The sequence below is a fragment of the Euwallacea similis genome, chromosome 4, assembly GCF_039881205.1.
Source record: "Euwallacea similis isolate ESF13 chromosome 4, ESF131.1, whole genome shotgun sequence".
Lineage (NCBI taxonomy): Eukaryota > Metazoa > Arthropoda > Insecta > Coleoptera > Curculionidae > Euwallacea > Euwallacea similis.
Window position 1 is genome coordinate 590,051 of NC_089612.1, and position 18,046 is coordinate 608,096.

Genomic DNA, 18,046 nt, shown 5'->3' on the forward strand with positions numbered 1-18,046 from the left:
TTAACTTCTTCCGACGATCTGATTTGCGGAATTTTGAAGTACTCCCGCCCCTTTGTAAACATTGCAAAAATTCCGAAATCATTTCGCGATCTTATAGGAAGGAGTAATAATGATATTAGCGAAGTCTGCAATGATAAGAGAGAACACGTAGGCATGGTATATTATATAGGTTAAGCGCGTGTAATAATTGGGTTTCGAGGTATAAGTATTGTCGGGATAAGTATTGCTTCAAAGTTAAAAAAATGCTTTTACTCATAGCTCTTAAGAGATTTCATTATCGAGATTTCATTGTTAGCGTAATAGGTGAGGAAGGTAGACACCCACCATACGCACATACGCGTGTGACTCTGGCTATACTCCTTACAGAGAAAATGAAGAGTTCTTTACTTGGTAATGAAATCAGCCAAATTGCTAATACTTACTAATGCCATCGGCTGAACCGCAAAAGGCATTATTTTATACCTCAATCCTCTTAGAGAATTTCCATAAAAATTAAGTCAGAAAGCGATCCAAGATCCAGGTTGAAACAAATCCGCTTACGATTGCTATGCGACCCGTCATCGTCCCTGAATAGATATGGTGTGTGGAAAACTTTTGTCATATACTTTTTTTGATTAATTATCCAAAGAAAAGTGGAAAACTGTGTAATTCCACTTCATGTTGTAATATGCTCAGATATTTTCAGAAATAAAAAAGATTCGTGAAGTGACGTAAACCAGAGCTTATGATATATGGGGTAAGAAATTGTTGGGGTCAAATGGCTGTTTCGCGAGAGGTTGCTTTAGAGCGTGGATATTTTATCGTTTCAATGGAATAGCCGAAAGTTATCCGAATAATCAAACCCACTGGTCGGAGAAGAAAAAAGCGATTTAAATTACGCGTATCTGGAAAAAAATACTCAGAGAGCAATAGTTTATCCCTGCGGGATTGAGAGGATTCAAGGCACTTTTATCGAGTTAAAAGGAAGGGTTCAGTAAATCGCAATCGACGTTAATGAAATTTATTTCTACAATTACAAAAGTCTCACTACTTGCACTCGAATATCGTTTACGAATTTAAAGTTAGCAACTCGCTCTACCATCCATCGTTGCCATTTCATAACTTCTTGACTTGGAACGTTATACAACAGTTTCAACATGCTTAATAGAGAGACAGGACTGACGGCTCTGTAACAGCTGATTTATCTCATGTACAAAATAAAATAAACCAAGAAGTGTAAACGTTTACAGTAATTTTTTGTTTAAATAATAGAGGTTTATGCAAAATGGAACAGTTAATGCCAATTTAAGCTGTTGTCTACGCACTTTGGTTCCAAACACCGAAAACAACAGTAAGTTTACTCAACATCAACTAACATGTATATAATAAGGTGCCATAAAAGCGTCTAGCTCTTTTTCTCTATTAGAACATTAAAGCAATGGGTGACGACGCCTCTGGAGATGGGTTCAATTCGTGCGAATGCATATGGGACCAGGAAATGGCAATGAGACGTCTGCTAAATGTTGTAGGTGGTAGTTGTGGTTCTTAAAAAACTGAATACCAAATGAACTGGGACAGCTAAATCTTGCTTACCTTCGACATTCTTTTGCCGACGTTAGATTTTCTAGTTAAAAGTGAAGACTGTAATTTGTGGTCTATGCTATGCAAATGGAAGTTCAGTAATTAAAAAATTATAATACCTAATTTGATATCTTTTTCATTTATTGAGAAAGTGCATGCATGTAATTTGTTGACATACAAAGGAGTGTCTATTATATTTGATCCAGAAAATTAATACTTGTTAATAGTAAGTTTTCATTGTGCAAATAATGCTTAACATTTTTGAAATTAAAAATTCAAGGCACCTCACATTTTGTTAATGTCTCGTTAAAAATTTTAATACTTGCCTGGCATTAAATTCACAATTTGTATAATGAGAAGGAATTATAAAATAAATATCCAAAGCCAATTATGCATAGATCAAGGATTGCATCATTCATCTTTGGTTGAAAATCAAACATCACCAAAGATATGGCGACATTAAAGCTAGCTAACATTATTCAATTCCCACATCATCTGGCTCTTAGTTTACATCCTACTCACAAATTTCAGGAAAAAGTATAATTGCATTTTGGTATCAGTTCAAGGCCTGTGTTATCATTATTTTTTCTGACTACAATTGCCATTTATCACATGCAATAGGAATATTACACACAGGAATAATAAATGGCATCAACAAGTTGTGCTTATGGAATACCTACCACTGTTCTTTAATATTTTATTCAGCTTAAACCTGATCTACACGTAATATTTTATCCTCAGCTATCAGTGTACATAACCATGCCTGATTTCTGAAATAACATGTGTTCCATTTTGAACCAAACCAGTCTATGTACATTTGAAATACATTTGTCAACATAGCAAATTTCTATGTTCACAATGTGTTTTTACACTTAAATTTTTTTAAATATTATATACTTGGTACCCCAAGTAAGTGGCTGACGCCTATAATTTATTTGCTAATAAATTTTTACAAACGAAATTTGCATGGTACATTTGCGATTCAAAACTACATGATTCGCTGTCATGGCGAACTTAATGTAACTACCGATTTAGCCGGAAATTACATTAATTTTAGAACTCTAAATTGGACACTATATATTTGTTGCTAGTTAAATTCTATCCAACAATATGTCACTTGCCAATTTTTAATACAAGTAATTAATGACTTTCACAATTTGCAAAGTTTTACAGTAATTACTTACAATCTTACATCACACATATATGTTCTAGAAATGGTCTCTGAACTTACTGCACATATCTTTTTAGCTCAGAAACTCCCAAACCCTCTGCACAGATACAGAATGTATTGAACCAGGTAAGCCATAGTAAAAGCTATTTATGTTTGTTATTGCCACTTTTGAAAAGTACTATTTTGTGTAATGGGAATTCTTTTGTAAAGGAATGCGAGTTATATAAAATACGTATTTTCCAACATGTAGCATAATCATACAGGATAAAAATATATTGTTTTGCTATTTATAACCAGTTACGAAAAAGTAGAATTCTCCACAATTGTCAATTCATTTTTTCAGTGGGTGTTCACCATTTGTGAAAAGTAAACTATTTCAAAATTTCAAAAGTTTTTGAGAAGTGTCATTTTATATAAGAATATAAGAATTACGAAAAATAATAATTGTCTTCTGGAACATCAAGAAAATGCTTTTAAGCAAACTCAAAGATTAAAATTTTTTTAGTAATATTGATTACAATTTCAGGAATAAGTCCATTAGATGAAGCAACTCAACCTGAAAATTTGTATTTGGTAACGTTGTTGATCGGAATTGCATTTCTTTTCTTTTTCTTCCGTCCACGCCCACAACGAATTGAGCCCTTTGAAAAGCCTTCTAGTGGAAATTCAAATAACCCACCTCCATCAGCACCCCCAGCAATTTAATATCGCTATAATTTCATGTTGACGGTATTCTATCTATATTGTTTTCAAGGTATTGTTTCCAAAAATTGGTATATGTCAGTCTTTCACAATTGTTGACTTTTAGGAAGAGATTACATTTTTAAATATGAAGAAATTTAATATATACGTATTTTAGTATAAATTTATGAGTGTTTTATTAGGGTTGTATGATATGTAACATTTGTATGAATAATAAAACATATTTTCAATTTCAAGAAAGTGAAATACGCTATTGGTATAAATAAATGATAAAATTGCACATAAAATAAATATTTTTTTAATTACATCTCTATGTCAATTCATTTGTTGAAATCAATATTAATGGCATTAATATACATTTTATTATTTACTGAAAGTTCGTCGCATGTTTAAGTATGTAAAACGCGTATTCCCAATAGAGGATAAATGGCGTTTCCTATTTTTGAAGGTCTTTTAAAGTATCCCGCACTCTACGTAATACATTGGTCATTTTCTCGTACTTTCCGGTAGAATTGGGCAAATTCTCAAAATCGATCACCGGACTTACTCCTTTCATAAAATTGTCTGCGCACGGTAATTTGTTGTACAGGGAACAACTTTTTATGATGGGAGTACCAAAAATACTGCATTTCAGACTCTCCACATTACTTGGTGTACTTATTATTACCGAACTTTCCATGGTTTCAGATACAGTTATACCTGCTTTTTCTTCAGCAGTAATTTCCACATTTTCCATATTATCAACTCTACTTTCTTTATCTATACTTTCATCTTGTAACTTTTCATTTGCTTCATTACAGTCTACAGTGGACTCGTCAACATTCGAACGATTTATATCGTGGGAGGCTTGATTCCACGGCAAGGTTTCACCGGCCTTCTTTATTTCTTCTAAAAGTGTCACTTTTTGCTTCTCTAATTCTTGCAGACTTATCGCTGGGTCATTGTAGGAATCCGAACCTAAACTCGAATCCGCTTGTTGCTTAGCCTGAAAAACAATAATTAAATTCACAGTATAATAAGATCTTGGTCAAGTTCTTTATAAAACTATTCAAATCAAATACTGGCCTACCTCAATTCCATTTTGTTCCTCGATAAAATCCATATCATTATGAGCTTCCATATCCTGTGTTTCCTTTTGAACCATTTTGTTAAAAAAGTCAATCATGTTTTGTTTACTAAAATTATCACAGAATGGAGGTACCTGGTAATATTTATATTCCTAAAATGACACATATTTTAATGCAATGCAAAAAAGATCAGAAATCTTTTATCTAATACTTTTATTTTAATACCTAAATGAAATCAAAGACCAAATTAATTAACAACTTACATCTTTGAAGTTTTTTTCAAAGGGAACATTAAATCCTGGATAATTCACAACCTTCTCTGGGTCTAATCCTTGAATTTTCTTGGTGTTAGCGTTCCCAACGCTATTACCATCAATATCAAACATAGCTAAATCTGACAACACATATTTAGCTTCTTCCAGCCATCCTGGAGGATACCCTAATATTCTCATTTGATAAACATAGGGAGGTATTTCATGTTTCTTGAGTCCCAATGCTTTTCTTAAAGCTGTAGAAATTTCACCTGGCTTCATATGAGCAAATTTTTGGTCTTCTTCTAAATGATACCTCCTAAAATTGGTGCTTAATATCTTTGAAAATATGCAGTTTTTTAGACACTTACGAAGATTTGTTTTTACTCTGAAATTTCTGTCTATTAGCGTTGATTTTGGCGTGATTTTTTGGGAATGGACAATCTTTTATTGAGTGGTCTTGCTCACAGTTGAAACACAAAGATCCTGAACTAGGTTTACTCTTGCTATTAGTACCTTCTGGTTTTTCACCATCTATTGAAAACTTGGCACAATATTTAGTGAGCAAGGGTTTGTTGGTACCATGGGCAGGCTTTGTGTCAACCACAAATAAATCAGTCACAATTTGCGATTTGTTTCGTTTCTTTTTTTTCCTTGGACTGTCATGTTTTGGAGTAGGAGGTAAAACTATGGTCAACTCTCCTAAAAATATATGTGAAAATAGTATAACGATACAATTTTTCAACATAAAGATTAAACTAATTTTGGAAATAGATTTTAACTTGAAATATTAATCACTGCTTTTTTTTTGACCTTTTCTGTCCTGGTAAAAAAATTATATTGTTCAGTGATACTGGCCAAATGATCTACAAAGCATAACTTTCTCTATAGGCATATAAAAAATGTATGCAGAAAATCCTTGAGTTTGTTCCTCAGTCCTCTTTGAGTTTATGTTATGGTTACCAAACTAATAATCACAAAGGGAATTATAACCTGTTTCCAAAAAAATAGAGAAAGCTAAGGTCAGGTAATTTGTGTTAGGACGTATTGCATTGAAAATATTTCATAGCCTGATGTGAGTCAGCAATTTTTTTTTTATTAACAAGAGAATCTACTTACCCTTTGTTTGCTCTGGTACTTCCACTCTATCATCTAACACAACCCATTCTTTTAGAATTACACTGTCATCTCTAAAAACCTTAACTATCATATTGTCAACTATGGGATTCAACTCAATAAATGTTTGTATATGATTTATGAATTTCTGCTTATAAATGTCAGCAATCAATTTATCCCTGAATTTAATTGTTATTGCTGGTTCCTGATCCAGACTACCCACATCAGATTCATCATTGACTTCTCCATCTTCTAAAGCATTAATATTTACACTTTCATTTTCATTTGAAACTGTAGCTTTGAGTGACTTAGTACCTGTATCTGCCTCTTTTTCACTTAAAATAACCTTAAATGGGCTTTCATTTAGTAACAATTTTTCTGGTGAGGTTGTGACAGTTTACTTACATTAACTGAGGGACTGTGAGGTGAAATGGTATTAAGATCGTTGGAATGCCCTGTTAAATCTACAATTTCAGAATTGTTATCCTTTGATGCAGATACTTCATCAATGATAATTAAGGAATCCTCTTCACTTATCGAAGATGAATCTAGAATCCAAATAATGTGTTTTTAGTTTTATATCTTATAAAGAAACAAAAAAAAACAGGTCTCTTCTTTGATTTAAAAAATACAATTATTTCTATATTAATCTTCAGCTATTTTTCAGATATTTAGGCCCAAATATTAGGTAAACACTGTAGGCAATTCATAACTGGTCTTGTCTTGAACACAAGTTGCTAGCATTCAATATGTCCACAATTATAGTAGAGTTACAAGGGATGCAAGTAAAGGATATTGAACAGGGAAAATAGAGGGATTCTTTATTCAATCTGTGTTGAGATGGTATAAAAGTATTTACATAGGGCCACTATCATGACAGCTTTAGTACAGGAACAATTGAGTTCATAAATTCATCTCTAAAGATTATAACACATTTTGGGATGGATTTTCAACTCTCAAAAGGATACTTGTGATATACTTACCTTCCTCAGTCAAATTTATAACCTCAGGAGCTAACTTTTCAAGCATAACAACACATTCTGAGTTTCCCAAGGACTTTTCTTTGAGCCTTGGTTGAAACACATTATTGGGTGCCTTGTTTTCTTCATTCTCCTGTGTGGTACTTGTTGACACCTCTTCGTCAGCGTCTCGCACTTCTGAGATGTTGGATTCCACGTGAATTTTTTGAATTTTCGCATCAGGTGCTCCCACATTTAGTTCTTCTGGCTCTGAAGACGAAGACAAGTCCTTTTCCCCAACTTCGAAAATGTCACAAACGCCTGCACTTTTCCGTTTACGACTCCTTTTCATAGATGCTGACATTTTCAACTATTTTCCAGTTTTCAGAAATTTTTTAATTCATTTCGATAATTATTATTAATTTCCATAAATAATAAATCAACTAAAGTGCTTTTGACACCTTGACAGCAACAGTAGTATGTAGTGTCATTTATCGTTGTCATTCTTGACAGTAATGAGTGCTTGGATTAATAGAGATGTTCATGTTATCGATTAATGAACAAAATGGATGAATGGCTTATTAGTTCGAAATACCAAAGATCATAATAAAATATTAATTTGTTCTAATAATTCATAATGGAAATGATTTCACTGTGAAACTCCCTCATCGTTCTATCATAGCTACAGCTAGATCTTCTATAATCTCCCCATTTTCTACTTGGGGTGTCCCTAATGCTCTAAATTCTTGAACATACAACTATATGTATTTAATTGCTGTGATAAACGGCTCAGAAAGTTTTTATTCAAAACACCATACCACAGTCCGATTTCTTCTGTTCCTGAATTGCTCATGCTTGTGGAACACTATTGATCAAACATATGCAGTAGTTATGCCCTTTTTGAACCCAAAACATTACGCGGTCCCTCGCTCCAGGGCCCTGGAGAACATGACGAAAAGAAATGGTTTTCGCCATGTAATATTTAACGCTTTGGGAGATAAATATATTGGGGAATGGAAAAACGACAAGAAAGCAGGTAAATTCATTACCGCATTTAACCCTTTGCCGCTTGGCGAGCGAGTGTCGGTCGGGACGAGAGCTATTTGCGAGCACAGCAGAAACAATAAGTACGTAGACCGTTTATCTTATAAAAACTAAAGTTTTTTCTACATATATTAGAGGTGTAGTAGTTAATAAGTCTTAGTATTATATTATTAGAGTTAGCAATAAAATAAAGACGGACAAACTGACAGAGCCATCCAGGGATGAAGCTCTGTCCAACGAGGTTAGTGCTAAAACAATTAGGAGGTTTCATTTAAAATGACGACGTTGGTATCTATTTCCGGTACAACCGGAAGTGTCGCCATTTTGAAAAATTTTGCTCGGATTCAAAACGCTCGAATCTAGCCCGAAACCAAATTTTATTGGGCTGTGATAGTGGGAACTCAAAAATTTTCTATTGAACGCGCTGCACGGCTAATATGTGCACCTACATTGCGATTTTTTAGTTGCACGACAGAAAATCGTAAGTGCGCGCTAAGCCTTAATCGCCAAAAATCTCTAATGTTACATACGTTAAATGGTGCGCATTTTTATTCACATAGAAGCCTTAGCCGAACGGTTCACAAGCCTTAGGCTGCAGAAATTGAACCGCCATCAACCTTCGCTATTGGCTCCTGCGTTTTTATTATGATCAGAACTGAGGAATGAATGATTTACACTGAACCAAACGATTCTATAACTCAGTTTTAATTAGATCTTATTCAATTAAGATATATAATTTATAACAATTATTATAAGTGCAAGTTGATCGCAAAAGGATAAAGATCAATAGTAAACAATAATAAACAATAACTACTCAATAACACTTATTTCTTTCAAAATCAACGTGGCCGTTTATTTTGCTATTCTCATGCATATTCCATCTTTATCAAGTTCAGTGCGCATGACGCACCGATGCATCATTTAACCAAAATGGCAAAACTCGTAGTCTTTCAACAAGATTTGCTACTGAACATTTCCTAACATTAAATATTTGCAAAATTATTCATTCGAAAGAAGTTAGCCCCTTCGTCACGCCAACATTAATGGTGCGCATTGAACGTGTTAAGAAAAATGAACGTACGGGACCTATTTCACAATGCGCCTCCGCAGCTGAAGACACATTTGAGTGGCTATATGCCGGCACTCGACCGCAAATAGTTAAATTTGAAATCTTGCAGGATAATAATTTCTAGGCAAAGGGGTTATAATAACTCGAAATGGGAAGCTCTACGAGGGTGACATGGAAAATAATTATAGACACGGTTTTGGAGTTTTAGCGCAACGCACACCCTCCACAGATGTGTACAGTTTGCGCTACAGGGGTGATTGGAAGAACGGAAAAATGCATGGGCATGGTTTGCGAATTTACCCAGATGGGAGTTATTACATTGGAGAATTCAGGAGTGGAAAAAGGCAGGGGCACGGCCAGCAATGGTATCCTGATGGCGCGTATTTCGATGGGGAATTTAAAAACGATGTGAGAGAAGGTTTAGGTAAGCATTTGACCCTTTGGCAACTTCCGACCAACATGAATTAGGGATTTTAATTCGCTCTGATGGAAACCGCTATGAGGGCGAATGGTACAACGACTTAAAACACGGCAAAGGCCGGTTTGTTCATTTGGACAGCGGTCAATTACAAGTTGGAGTTTGGAATGACGATTTCTGTGTGTGCAGTCAGATGAGTGATCTAGGCTACAGGCAGCCTTGTGCTATACCCCTTGTAAGTACACATGAAGAAACAACCTTTCTTGTGTTTTCTGTACGTTAAGGTGACTTTAAAATTTCTGGAAAAGGTATCCGATCGAGCCAAGCAGTTGGTACTGCCAGGGAGCTTGGGCCCATGTGAAGACACGTTAATCGACAATGTTGAGTCAATCGTCAGAAAATCGATGGAATCGGGATAAAATAACACTTTAGTGTCATAGAGGAAGGAAAAGTCTATCTCAAAATAGGTTTATTTAATAATAATGTCTTGTAACTTGTTATAAAAACGTAATATCAAATCACAGTAATACAATTTTATTGAATGTGTGTTGTTTTGATTAATGTACTTAAGTACAAAGTTAAGTAGTATTTCATTGTGTCGAACATCGTCATTTTTCCAATAGAAAATCTCAAAATGATTTATCAGAAATAATGAGACCATGCTAAACAATGGCATTACTATCGGGTACAACATGCGGAAACAGTGACTAGGCGCTAAATCTTGAAAATTTTTAAACGACCGAAATATGAAATAAAAGAGAGTTGGTTATAATAATAACTAAAGCATCTACAGCAATGGACCAAAGCATATAGACAAATAAGAAACTCCTGGAAAATCTAGAAAGTGAATTTTAATTCTCTTTTTTTATTTTTTTTCATTACTGTACATGCTTTTCCTTATTTTAATTAAGAAAATCAGATCTAAATTAATCATCAGTAAGAAATAAAAGACAAATTAAGATCTTGTCACTACCATTCTCTTGCTTCAAGTAATCTTTTCTTTACGTAGAAAATGTATTTCATGTCCATGTAAATGTGTGAATTGCACGTATTGACGTCTAGATGGTACTGCTTTGGTGACCTCACCCCTTAATTTAAGTGTTAACCTGTTCGCATTAATATAAAGAAACTACGACTGCTGACGCTAGAGCAAAGCAACTACTACCAACAATCGAGCCGGTTAAATATTGCACTTAGCTCGTATTACACTATATTTAAATTGTTAAGTATCAAAATTGTAAATATACAATATTTACATGAGATTGTATAGTTTTCAAAAAAGTACTTAAAAGTACTCACAAACACAGCCAAAAGTATGTCATATTAGGTCGCTACCACTGCATCATACTACTTGAATATTATTCCCGCCAACCTCCCCTGGGAACAACTTATTCCCAGACATATCTCCGATTTGCTCATTCATTTTCTTCAATTCTTTCATGCTTATTTCGTATTTATGCGCTACAAGCGACCGGTAAAAGTGGATTGCAAAGGCTAGAAACACAAACAATATCGGGACTAACACAACACAGGCTGACCAGGCGGCCGTAGTGTTAACGTTATAAAATTTAAGCCAACAAATAATCGCTATTTCTGCCAGAAATAGTAGCAACCCAAGTAGCGTCGAAAACGCCCAGGCTATCTCAATGTACCAATGTAGTCTTTCATGCGGAGATTCCTCTACGAAATTGATAGAGTCGAGACTGCAAACGGTCTCTATATTAGGAAGGATGCAAGTGCTGATCATAAGCGCTAGCATGTGAACCGCTACCAGAAGGGTTGTTATTACTGCGAACACCACTAAAATGGGGGGCGGGATGGAAGATTCATTGTTAAGTTGGAGTTCCACCATGGCGACCATTGCGAACCCTGATAAGAGGGCTGAAGTTTTGCTGGAAGCTTTCAGTTTGGCTTTGGAGAGATGCATTTTTCTCCACGAGAGGTAGCGCTGAGTGTGGAACATTTCGTCGTTTAGCGACATGGTTTTATGCTGAAAGAGAAGCTTGTTATTAGTGTTTGCTTGGTAAATGCAGGATTCAAAAGAAGTGTGAAGGTGTCTAAGTGAAAATTCATTTTGATATATGACAGCATTTTTAAATACATATTGAATTTATAAATTTAAGAAAATTTGCCACAATTAGATACACACGTAGAAAATTTTTATTGTTCCACTTGCGATGGTAGCAAGTACGAATGCGGAATTAAAAAATCCACCACCCATAATTTTGTTATTTACTTGTTAATAAACCTAAATATACATATTATTGAATATCATTACTTTTGCAGTTCCAGCTTGAATTTATATAATCAATGAAAAGATTATTATAATGGGACACTCCACATCAAAGGAAACATATGGCAAATTTCTTCTTTCATTTTTTATACATAATTTTGATAGCAGGATAAAAATCACCACCCATTAACAATAAAACATTTTATGTTTTAGTTGATTATAAAAGGCTTTTTATGACAAGGTTTTCCGGCTTTAAATTCAATCTTTGTAGTCCTAGGATAATAAAGCACATATGTAGGTTTACTGCAGAAATGACAACCACTAAATTTTGACTGAGGGACATAAACTTCTAACAGGTCATTAAGGTATTTTGGAGGTATTTTAATTTAGAATTGCAAGTAAAATTATTGGTAAATTAATATGAAATCAGAGATAAAATGTTGCATGTAAGGTTTATGTAAAGAAGTTTTATTCGATTCATTCATTTATAGTCGTTCACAAGCTCTCTCTGCAACAAACTGATTTGTCTTATAAAACATTATATCACATACTTATAACATAAATAACTATTACAGAGTCATTGTATAAAGGCATTTAAATGACTTGCATATAATATTAGGTGTAGGACTGAAATTCTATTGAAATGTATTTATTTTACATTGGTGATATTTTATTATCTTATGAACATAAATTCACAATTCAAATTCTTCAACTTCACCACTAATTTGGGCATTTATGCATTGACAGCACTAAAACATCATATGTCTCTAATAAAATTATTTGTATACAAAAAACTGCAAACATTAAAAAATTTTCAATATTACCTAAATAATCCATGATTAATAATTTTAATTGTAATTGGAATTTTTTCCTTTAAACATGTTGAAGTTTTATTACAGTTTAAAAATTTCATTGAAAGTGCTATATAAACATCGTCTATGTTTGAGTAAACTGATAAAAGGAATGGTTATTTGCATTATTCTGATGTGGATCATGCAAATAAGTGATTAAAAAGTAATTAGGTATACAAAAAAAAAGATTAATTGCCTTCCTTTTCATTGGGATAATTTGCTTTAAACCTGCAATTTACTTTGAACCTGATCACGAGGAACAGATTTGCAATCCAGAAGTTTATGAACTTAGCTTCAGAAAAAAATCTGGTCTGAACAATATTGTACTCTATGATATTTGGTACTGCTTAGAGAGTTATCAAATATGTGCTCAAATTACAGTGATATCAAACAATTCAAAGTTAAATGACTCCAAAACATTGAAAAGGATGTAAATGGATGTGAAATATACAATTCAGTATGTACTTCATTATTTTTAAAGGAAATATCTAGTCTGAATTTAGAACTTGAAAATTCCGACAAAATGACCATGACAGTAAAGCTCTGGAAAGAGATATCACATAATGTATTAATTTTAAACTGACCTTTTTATGCCCTCTGTTATACAGCTGCGAATTTTCACAGGTTGGAGTTTTGTTAATTGATTTATTCAAGTCCAAACCTACAGCATTGGTACTCCAGACGTACATTAGTTCACAAAATTCTGAAATAAACAATTTACTGTTTCTATTACGGGTTCCATCAACAATAAACAATTTACAAAAATCAAGTCTAAACTAGCAATAATTGCAAACACAAGAATACCAGCTACTATTGAAACATATTTGGGTCAAAGCATGCAACACACATTGCCATATAATTAACTTTTGAAGAAATTGCAAATACTTGATAATAACCATAATGTGGATTGATGCACACTTTATTGTACCAATAACCACCCTGTGTAGTAGTTCAGATAAGCTTTTAAATATTATACCGACTTGAAGTCAAGTGCAAACATGTAATCCAAAGGTAAACAAATTAAAAATCTAATAAAAGGAACTTATTTTTGGCCCTCACTACTTAGGGTAATACATTTTAGAAATATGGATAAACTCACATGAATTATAGGCCTTCAACAGCTTCATTATGAAAACAAATCGTTGTTTATAAACATTTCTTTGGTGTTAGGTAATTTTGGAAAACCCAGTCAAAAAAACACAACAATCAACGAATAACAGGTTCTTTTCACTTTTTTAAAGGTTATAAATAAAACGTCATCGATGACGTTTGACGTCAGATAAAACGTCAATGGTGGTTCTTAATCCGAAATATGGTTCATATAACACTTTTACCTCGATGAACGCACCACTCTGAATCGATATCGATATTAATATTGCCGATATATGGTTCGATATTGCGTTTTTAATGTGGTATGATCACATTTTTATAATTACCAACGAAACTTGATTATTTCCTTCACAAAAACACACATACAGGGTGTCCCGGTTTGTTTCGGACAAATTGATATGGGAGATAGACCTCATCATTTTAAGCAAACAATTCATGTGAACATGGATCCAATCTCGATCAGTAGTGGTTACAGGGAGTTAAAATTTAAGAAAAAAATAGGTTTTTATTTTATTTTGCTTGATCTACTGCAGGTAGATCCTTCAAATTTTATATGCATATTAGATAATAGGTACTGCTTAAAACGAGAGTAAATTTTCTCAAATTGATAGATGTAAATCAAATCATATAACAACCATAACTCTACCACACCTCAGTTTACTTTAAAAATGAGTTTAATCGTTAACGCACATCTCTAGTTGCATTAAAGAAGTTGAGTTAGTTTACACCTAAACCTTTACACACACACTATTCAGATTACTTTACTGCCTATGGGATATAAAAACGTACATGCTAACGAAACCTGAAAAAGTGGTAAAACAGTTCAAAGTTTGAAGAAAAACACTTTTTGGTATACTTCAAGTATAACGTGCATTTTTACTTGAATATACTTACTAGGAACACCACTACTATTGTGTGATCTTTCTAAAGGCACTTGCGAGGGTGGAACAGCAATTCGTTCATGTAATGGATGGTGTTCTTGAATCAAGGGAAAACCCGTCTTTTTCTCATCTTGCTTTGTTGGAGACCCTTGATGTGGGTGGTTTGGGAATTCTGTAAAAAATTATTAGTCACTCTATCGTTCTATACAAAGTTCAAATATAGAGTGGAGATACAATGGGAAAAAATTAAATCCATATAGCAAATAAACCTTTAAGTTTGTTTTATGCTAAGGTCAAGCGATGTTCATGTTCACACTCAAATGACTACGACAGCAGACAGAATGCTTGGGAGTGTGACGCTCACTTGAGTGTGAACGCGCTGATGGGACATGTTCAATATATTAAATTTTAAGTTGTGCTTAAGTAGAGCGTGAGTGCCTCTGTAGTATGAAACAGACTGCTCTTTTTTTGGTGGGTATTTGTATGGTTCTATACATACCTAGACGCACTAAATACAAAAGTAGGTAGAATCAACGGAGGCACAAACTCGAGAAACTATAATCAAGATTGGGTTTATTATACTAATTATTTTATTATGTGCTAACTTGTTTTATTATGTGTTTCACAGATCTTTTCCCTAGCTACTTTACGTAGGTAGGTATGGGTATAAAATTACATTCGACATGATAAAATGTTTTGAATAGGAGCGGAAATACGATTTAATTCATTTGCAGCCGGTTTCAACGTGATGGGTAATTCTAGAGATACGTACTTGCTCGTATAAAAAAAACAGGCCGCATAGATTAAAGGCATTTCCAAATCGTAAAGCGACTATCAATTTCGCACTCTGAATTATTCATGATATTATGGTGAAGGTAAAAATAACATAGAAACGTGTGTAACCTCTTTTGCTTAAGGATTGAGCTCTTGTTTAAATAATTTATTACTAAGATGTCAGGTTTTATCGGCTTTAAAAACATTATTGTTGAAGGCTGAATATAAAAAAAAATAAATATAATTATTTCTATATATGATTTAATATAAATATATACAGAGTGTTTCAAAATTGCACGATACCATTTGAGATATGTCTCTCTAATACTAGACCAAAGTTTATATAAGCAGGTGTCTGATTTCAATCGACAGCAGAGTTGCAGGGTGTTAAAAGTTAAGAAAAAAAATTGTATTTAACTTTATTGTTCTTGAGCTACTACAGATAGTGCTCTTGAATTTTAAATGCGTATTCGGTAATAGGTTCTGCTTAATACGACAGTAGCTTACCTCCAACTACTATACATGATAGTGTATTTTCTGAAGTTTTTTTTCATAAAATCCTTTAGAAAAATTTGGTCATACATCTTTGGTCAATTTTAATATTTATCTTAATTTCTTTAATCTATTACCTAAATTTTATCTTTCTTGGTTTTTGGCTGAATTCCCCTTAGTTTCTTTATAAATTAATTTATTTATAAATTCAATCAAATTTACGGACCCCAGGATTTTCAGTTTTTTTTTCTGGAATTTCATTATTCTTTTTCCACCAATTTTTAATAACTAGATGAAATTTATAGTATTCGGTCTCAGGAATATGTAATTTGTTTGACATGAAAAATTAATGTCACCACGAACGAATTTTTCTAAAGGACTTAATGGACTAAGATCTCTGAAAATACCCTACCCTGTACAGTAGTTGGGGGCAACCTACTCTTGTATTAAGCCGCACCTATTACCAATACGTATATAAAACTTAAGAGCTTGTAGTAGATCAAGAACAATAAAATAAAAACTTAATTTTTTTTTCTTAACTTTTAACACTCTGTAATTCTGCTATCGATCGAGATCGGATGTGTGCTTATATGAACTTTTTTTTTAATTTTGAACTAGACAATACATACTTCAAATAGTGCTGGAAACACCCTATGCAACATAAAGGAAAACATCGGCAAGGATCCGCGATTTTTCTATTGCGAAACATGAAATTTCCACTGCATTTTTCTAGAAACCAAGCAAACCCACACATAAATGCGCGCTAAATATTTTCGTATTTTCATGTAATAATTTTTTGGGTGTCATAATTTGAATATTTCATATTAGGCGATCAAGCGATATATCATTGTACAATCGCTCGCTATCTGCATGCTAATTGCATTGTGCCTATTAGGAACGCTTATGGCTACATATATGTATGAGTTATCGCACCTGCCAAAGAAGTCGCCAGTTTTGCAGCTAAAATTTGCAATCAATAATACTTCAAACAACACGGAATTGCCCCGTTTCCAGTCACAAGCATATTCGATTTCTCAGGACAGCAGGAAAACCGACGCCCGCGACGCTTCGCCGTTAACGACTACCGAAAGTTCCCCTACCGGGATAAAGCTTTCATCGCCTTGGGGAACTTTAGGTAGGGCAAATGGAAACTTGTCTCGTTCACCACGTTTTGAGAGGTCTATAAATAAAGCTTGTTAAAACAGGAAAACACATTCTCAAGAGTATGATTCTAATGAGAACGTCTTCTGAAAAATCATCAAATATTGTCGAGCCAGTGAGGGCGAGAGATTATCATTTTCTTACCAAGTTTTTCGATTTTTTGGTATTTTAACCGAAACCGCTCGGCCTATATTCTAGTACAATAGCGTGATCAAAGCGATTTAAAGGGTTCAGCTACCATAGTCTGGTGAATCTATTATTATCTTTTGATTGGCTCGACTTGGGCCTATATAATTAACGTGTTCCTACATACATATGTTATTTTATCTAATAAGCATTTATTGTAATAATAATTAGTCGTACATTAGATACGACGTTTCCTCGCAGGAGCTGTGCTGGTTCAATATGGGGGTACACTTAACGCTGATGTGTCGCTATTGATTTAGGTTTGAGAGTGAAATCTCCCGAAAGAACCACAGATGGGTACGATACAAGGGAAATTATTGATAGGCTCAAATGGATATTTAATTAAATTGGCTTACTTTAGAAAACTGAAACTAGTAAAATCCCCGTGTTCCATTGCGCTCTAACTGACTTTAAGTGTGCTCCATACGTCTGGGGCAGGTTGCTCAGTATTTCTTTAATTCCTGGGAATAATGCCTCACGCGAGCAGGGTTTGTTCTTCCTGCGGTGGAATTTCATGTTATTCTCAATTAAAACTTACTTCAGCATTCATCCTTTACCAAAGGCTCGGATGAATAGCCTTTTTTTGTTATAGCGAATTGGTGGAACACTCGATGCACTACCGAAGGCTATTGGTGGTACGATGTTGATCGGCCTACGAGTATGAGACTCTTGTACCCACTAAATCACCCTTACCACTCTCACCCTTGTATACCTCCCTCCCTCCTAGGGGTGGTTGTTGAGTGTCTCTTTGGGGAGGGGGCGGACTTGGCTCTCCTTCTCGTTCCAGTATCTCCATTGTGTAACTCTTTCCCATGGTTTTCTCCTTCCGTTCTTTTCGTGTCGACACTTCCACAATTCATTTTTCTATCTATATTCCCCAGCTCCTCCTGCCTTCTATCATTGTTTCTGTGACGTTTGTAGACGTAATTTTTTTTTTCATGGCACGCTTCACTTTTTCTCGATCTGTGATGTGACGCGCATCATCCCTTTCTCCACAGTAC

General features: G+C 34.1%; 4 protein-coding genes across 7 annotated transcripts; 2 read left to right on the forward strand and 2 right to left on the reverse strand.

Annotated features, from left to right (window-relative positions):
• The first annotated feature begins 1,178 nt into the window (after window positions 1–1,178).
• On the forward strand, window positions 1,179–3,596 carry LOC136408738 (small integral membrane protein 14). Of its 2 annotated transcripts, XM_066389879.1 has the most exons (4): window positions 1,179–1,330; window positions 1,406–1,504; window positions 2,809–2,857; window positions 3,258–3,596. In XM_066389879.1, exons 2-4 carry the CDS (start codon window positions 1,418–1,420, stop codon window positions 3,434–3,436), a joined length of 315 nt encoding a protein of 104 aa, XP_066245976.1. In that variant the 5' UTR covers window positions 1,179–1,330; window positions 1,406–1,417; the 3' UTR covers window positions 3,437–3,596. The 2 variants fall into 2 exon arrangements, with proteins under 2 accessions (XP_066245976.1, XP_066245975.1); XM_066389878.1 differs by lacking the exon at window positions 1,179–1,330 and having other exon boundaries at window positions 1,375–1,504.
• On the reverse strand, window positions 3,475–7,258 carry LOC136408735 (zinc finger CCHC domain-containing protein 8 homolog). Its single transcript, XM_066389876.1, has 7 exons — window positions 6,851–7,258; window positions 6,273–6,415; window positions 5,871–6,213; window positions 5,123–5,453; window positions 4,764–5,070; window positions 4,503–4,652; window positions 3,475–4,418 (listed from the first exon to the last, which is right to left on the reverse strand). Exons 1-7 carry the CDS (start codon window positions 7,188–7,190, stop codon window positions 3,870–3,872), a joined length of 2,163 nt encoding a protein of 720 aa, XP_066245973.1. The 5' UTR covers window positions 7,191–7,258; the 3' UTR covers window positions 3,475–3,869.
• A 402-nt stretch (window positions 7,259–7,660) lies between these two features.
• LOC136408743 (MORN repeat-containing protein 3-like) lies at window positions 7,661–9,776 on the forward strand. Its single transcript, XM_066389885.1, has 4 exons — window positions 7,661–7,862; window positions 9,064–9,363; window positions 9,408–9,592; window positions 9,642–9,776. Exons 1-4 carry the CDS (start codon window positions 7,718–7,720, stop codon window positions 9,774–9,776), a joined length of 765 nt encoding a protein of 254 aa, XP_066245982.1. The 5' UTR covers window positions 7,661–7,717.
• A 922-nt stretch (window positions 9,777–10,698) lies between these two features.
• On the reverse strand, window positions 10,699–16,796 carry LOC136408349 (calcium release-activated calcium channel protein 1-like). 3 transcript variants are annotated; one of them, XM_066389277.1, is made up of 4 exons: window positions 16,632–16,796; window positions 14,446–14,604; window positions 13,026–13,144; window positions 10,699–11,347 (listed from the first exon to the last, which is right to left on the reverse strand). In XM_066389277.1, the coding sequence occupies exons 3-4, from the start codon at window positions 13,128–13,130 to the stop codon at window positions 10,700–10,702; spliced, it is 753 nt and encodes a 250-aa protein (XP_066245374.1). In that variant the 5' UTR covers window positions 13,131–13,144; window positions 14,446–14,604; window positions 16,632–16,796; the 3' UTR covers window position 10,699. The 3 variants fall into 3 exon arrangements, with proteins under 3 accessions (XP_066245374.1, XP_066245376.1, XP_066245375.1); XM_066389279.1 differs by lacking the exons at window positions 14,446–14,604; window positions 16,632–16,796 and adding an exon at window positions 13,541–13,678; XM_066389278.1 differs by lacking the exons at window positions 14,446–14,604; window positions 16,632–16,796 and having other exon boundaries at window positions 13,026–13,266.
• Window positions 16,797–18,046: the final 1,250 nt, after the last annotated feature.

Coding starts and splice junctions, on each gene's coding strand:
- LOC136408738 (XM_066389879.1), top strand. CDS start 1,418: ATGGGTGACGACGCCTCTGGAGATGGGTTCAATTCGTGCGAATGCATA. Junction 1,505..2,808: donor TGAGACGTCTGCTAAATGTT/GTAGGTGGTAGT, acceptor ATATCTTTTTAG/CTCAGAAACTCCCAAACCCT. Junction 2,858..3,257: donor TACAGAATGTATTGAACCAG/GTAAGCCATAGT, acceptor TTACAATTTCAG/GAATAAGTCCATTAGATGAA.
- LOC136408735 (XM_066389876.1), bottom strand. CDS start 7,190: ATGTCAGCATCTATGAAAAGGAGTCGTAAACGGAAAAGTGCAGGCGTT. Junction 5,071..5,122: donor CAGAGTAAAAACAAATCTTC/GTAAGTGTCTAA, acceptor CACCAATTTTAG/GAGGTATCATTTAGAAGAAG. Junction 4,653..4,763: donor TTGAAAAAAACTTCAAAGAT/GTAAGTTGTTAA, acceptor GTGTCATTTTAG/GAATATAAATATTACCAGGT.
- LOC136408743 (XM_066389885.1), top strand. CDS start 7,718: ATGCCCTTTTTGAACCCAAAACATTACGCGGTCCCTCGCTCCAGGGCC. Junction 7,863..9,063: donor GAAAAACGACAAGAAAGCAG/GTAAATTCATTA, acceptor AATAATTTCTAG/GCAAAGGGGTTATAATAACT. Junction 9,593..9,641: donor AGCCTTGTGCTATACCCCTT/GTAAGTACACAT, acceptor CTGTACGTTAAG/GTGACTTTAAAATTTCTGGA.
- LOC136408349 (XM_066389277.1), bottom strand. CDS start 13,130: ATGTACGTCTGGAGTACCAATGCTGTAGGTTTGGACTTGAATAAATCA. Junction 11,348..13,025: donor ATAACAGAGGGCATAAAAAG/GTCAGTTTAAAA, acceptor CTTCTCTTTCAG/CATAAAACCATGTCGCTAAA.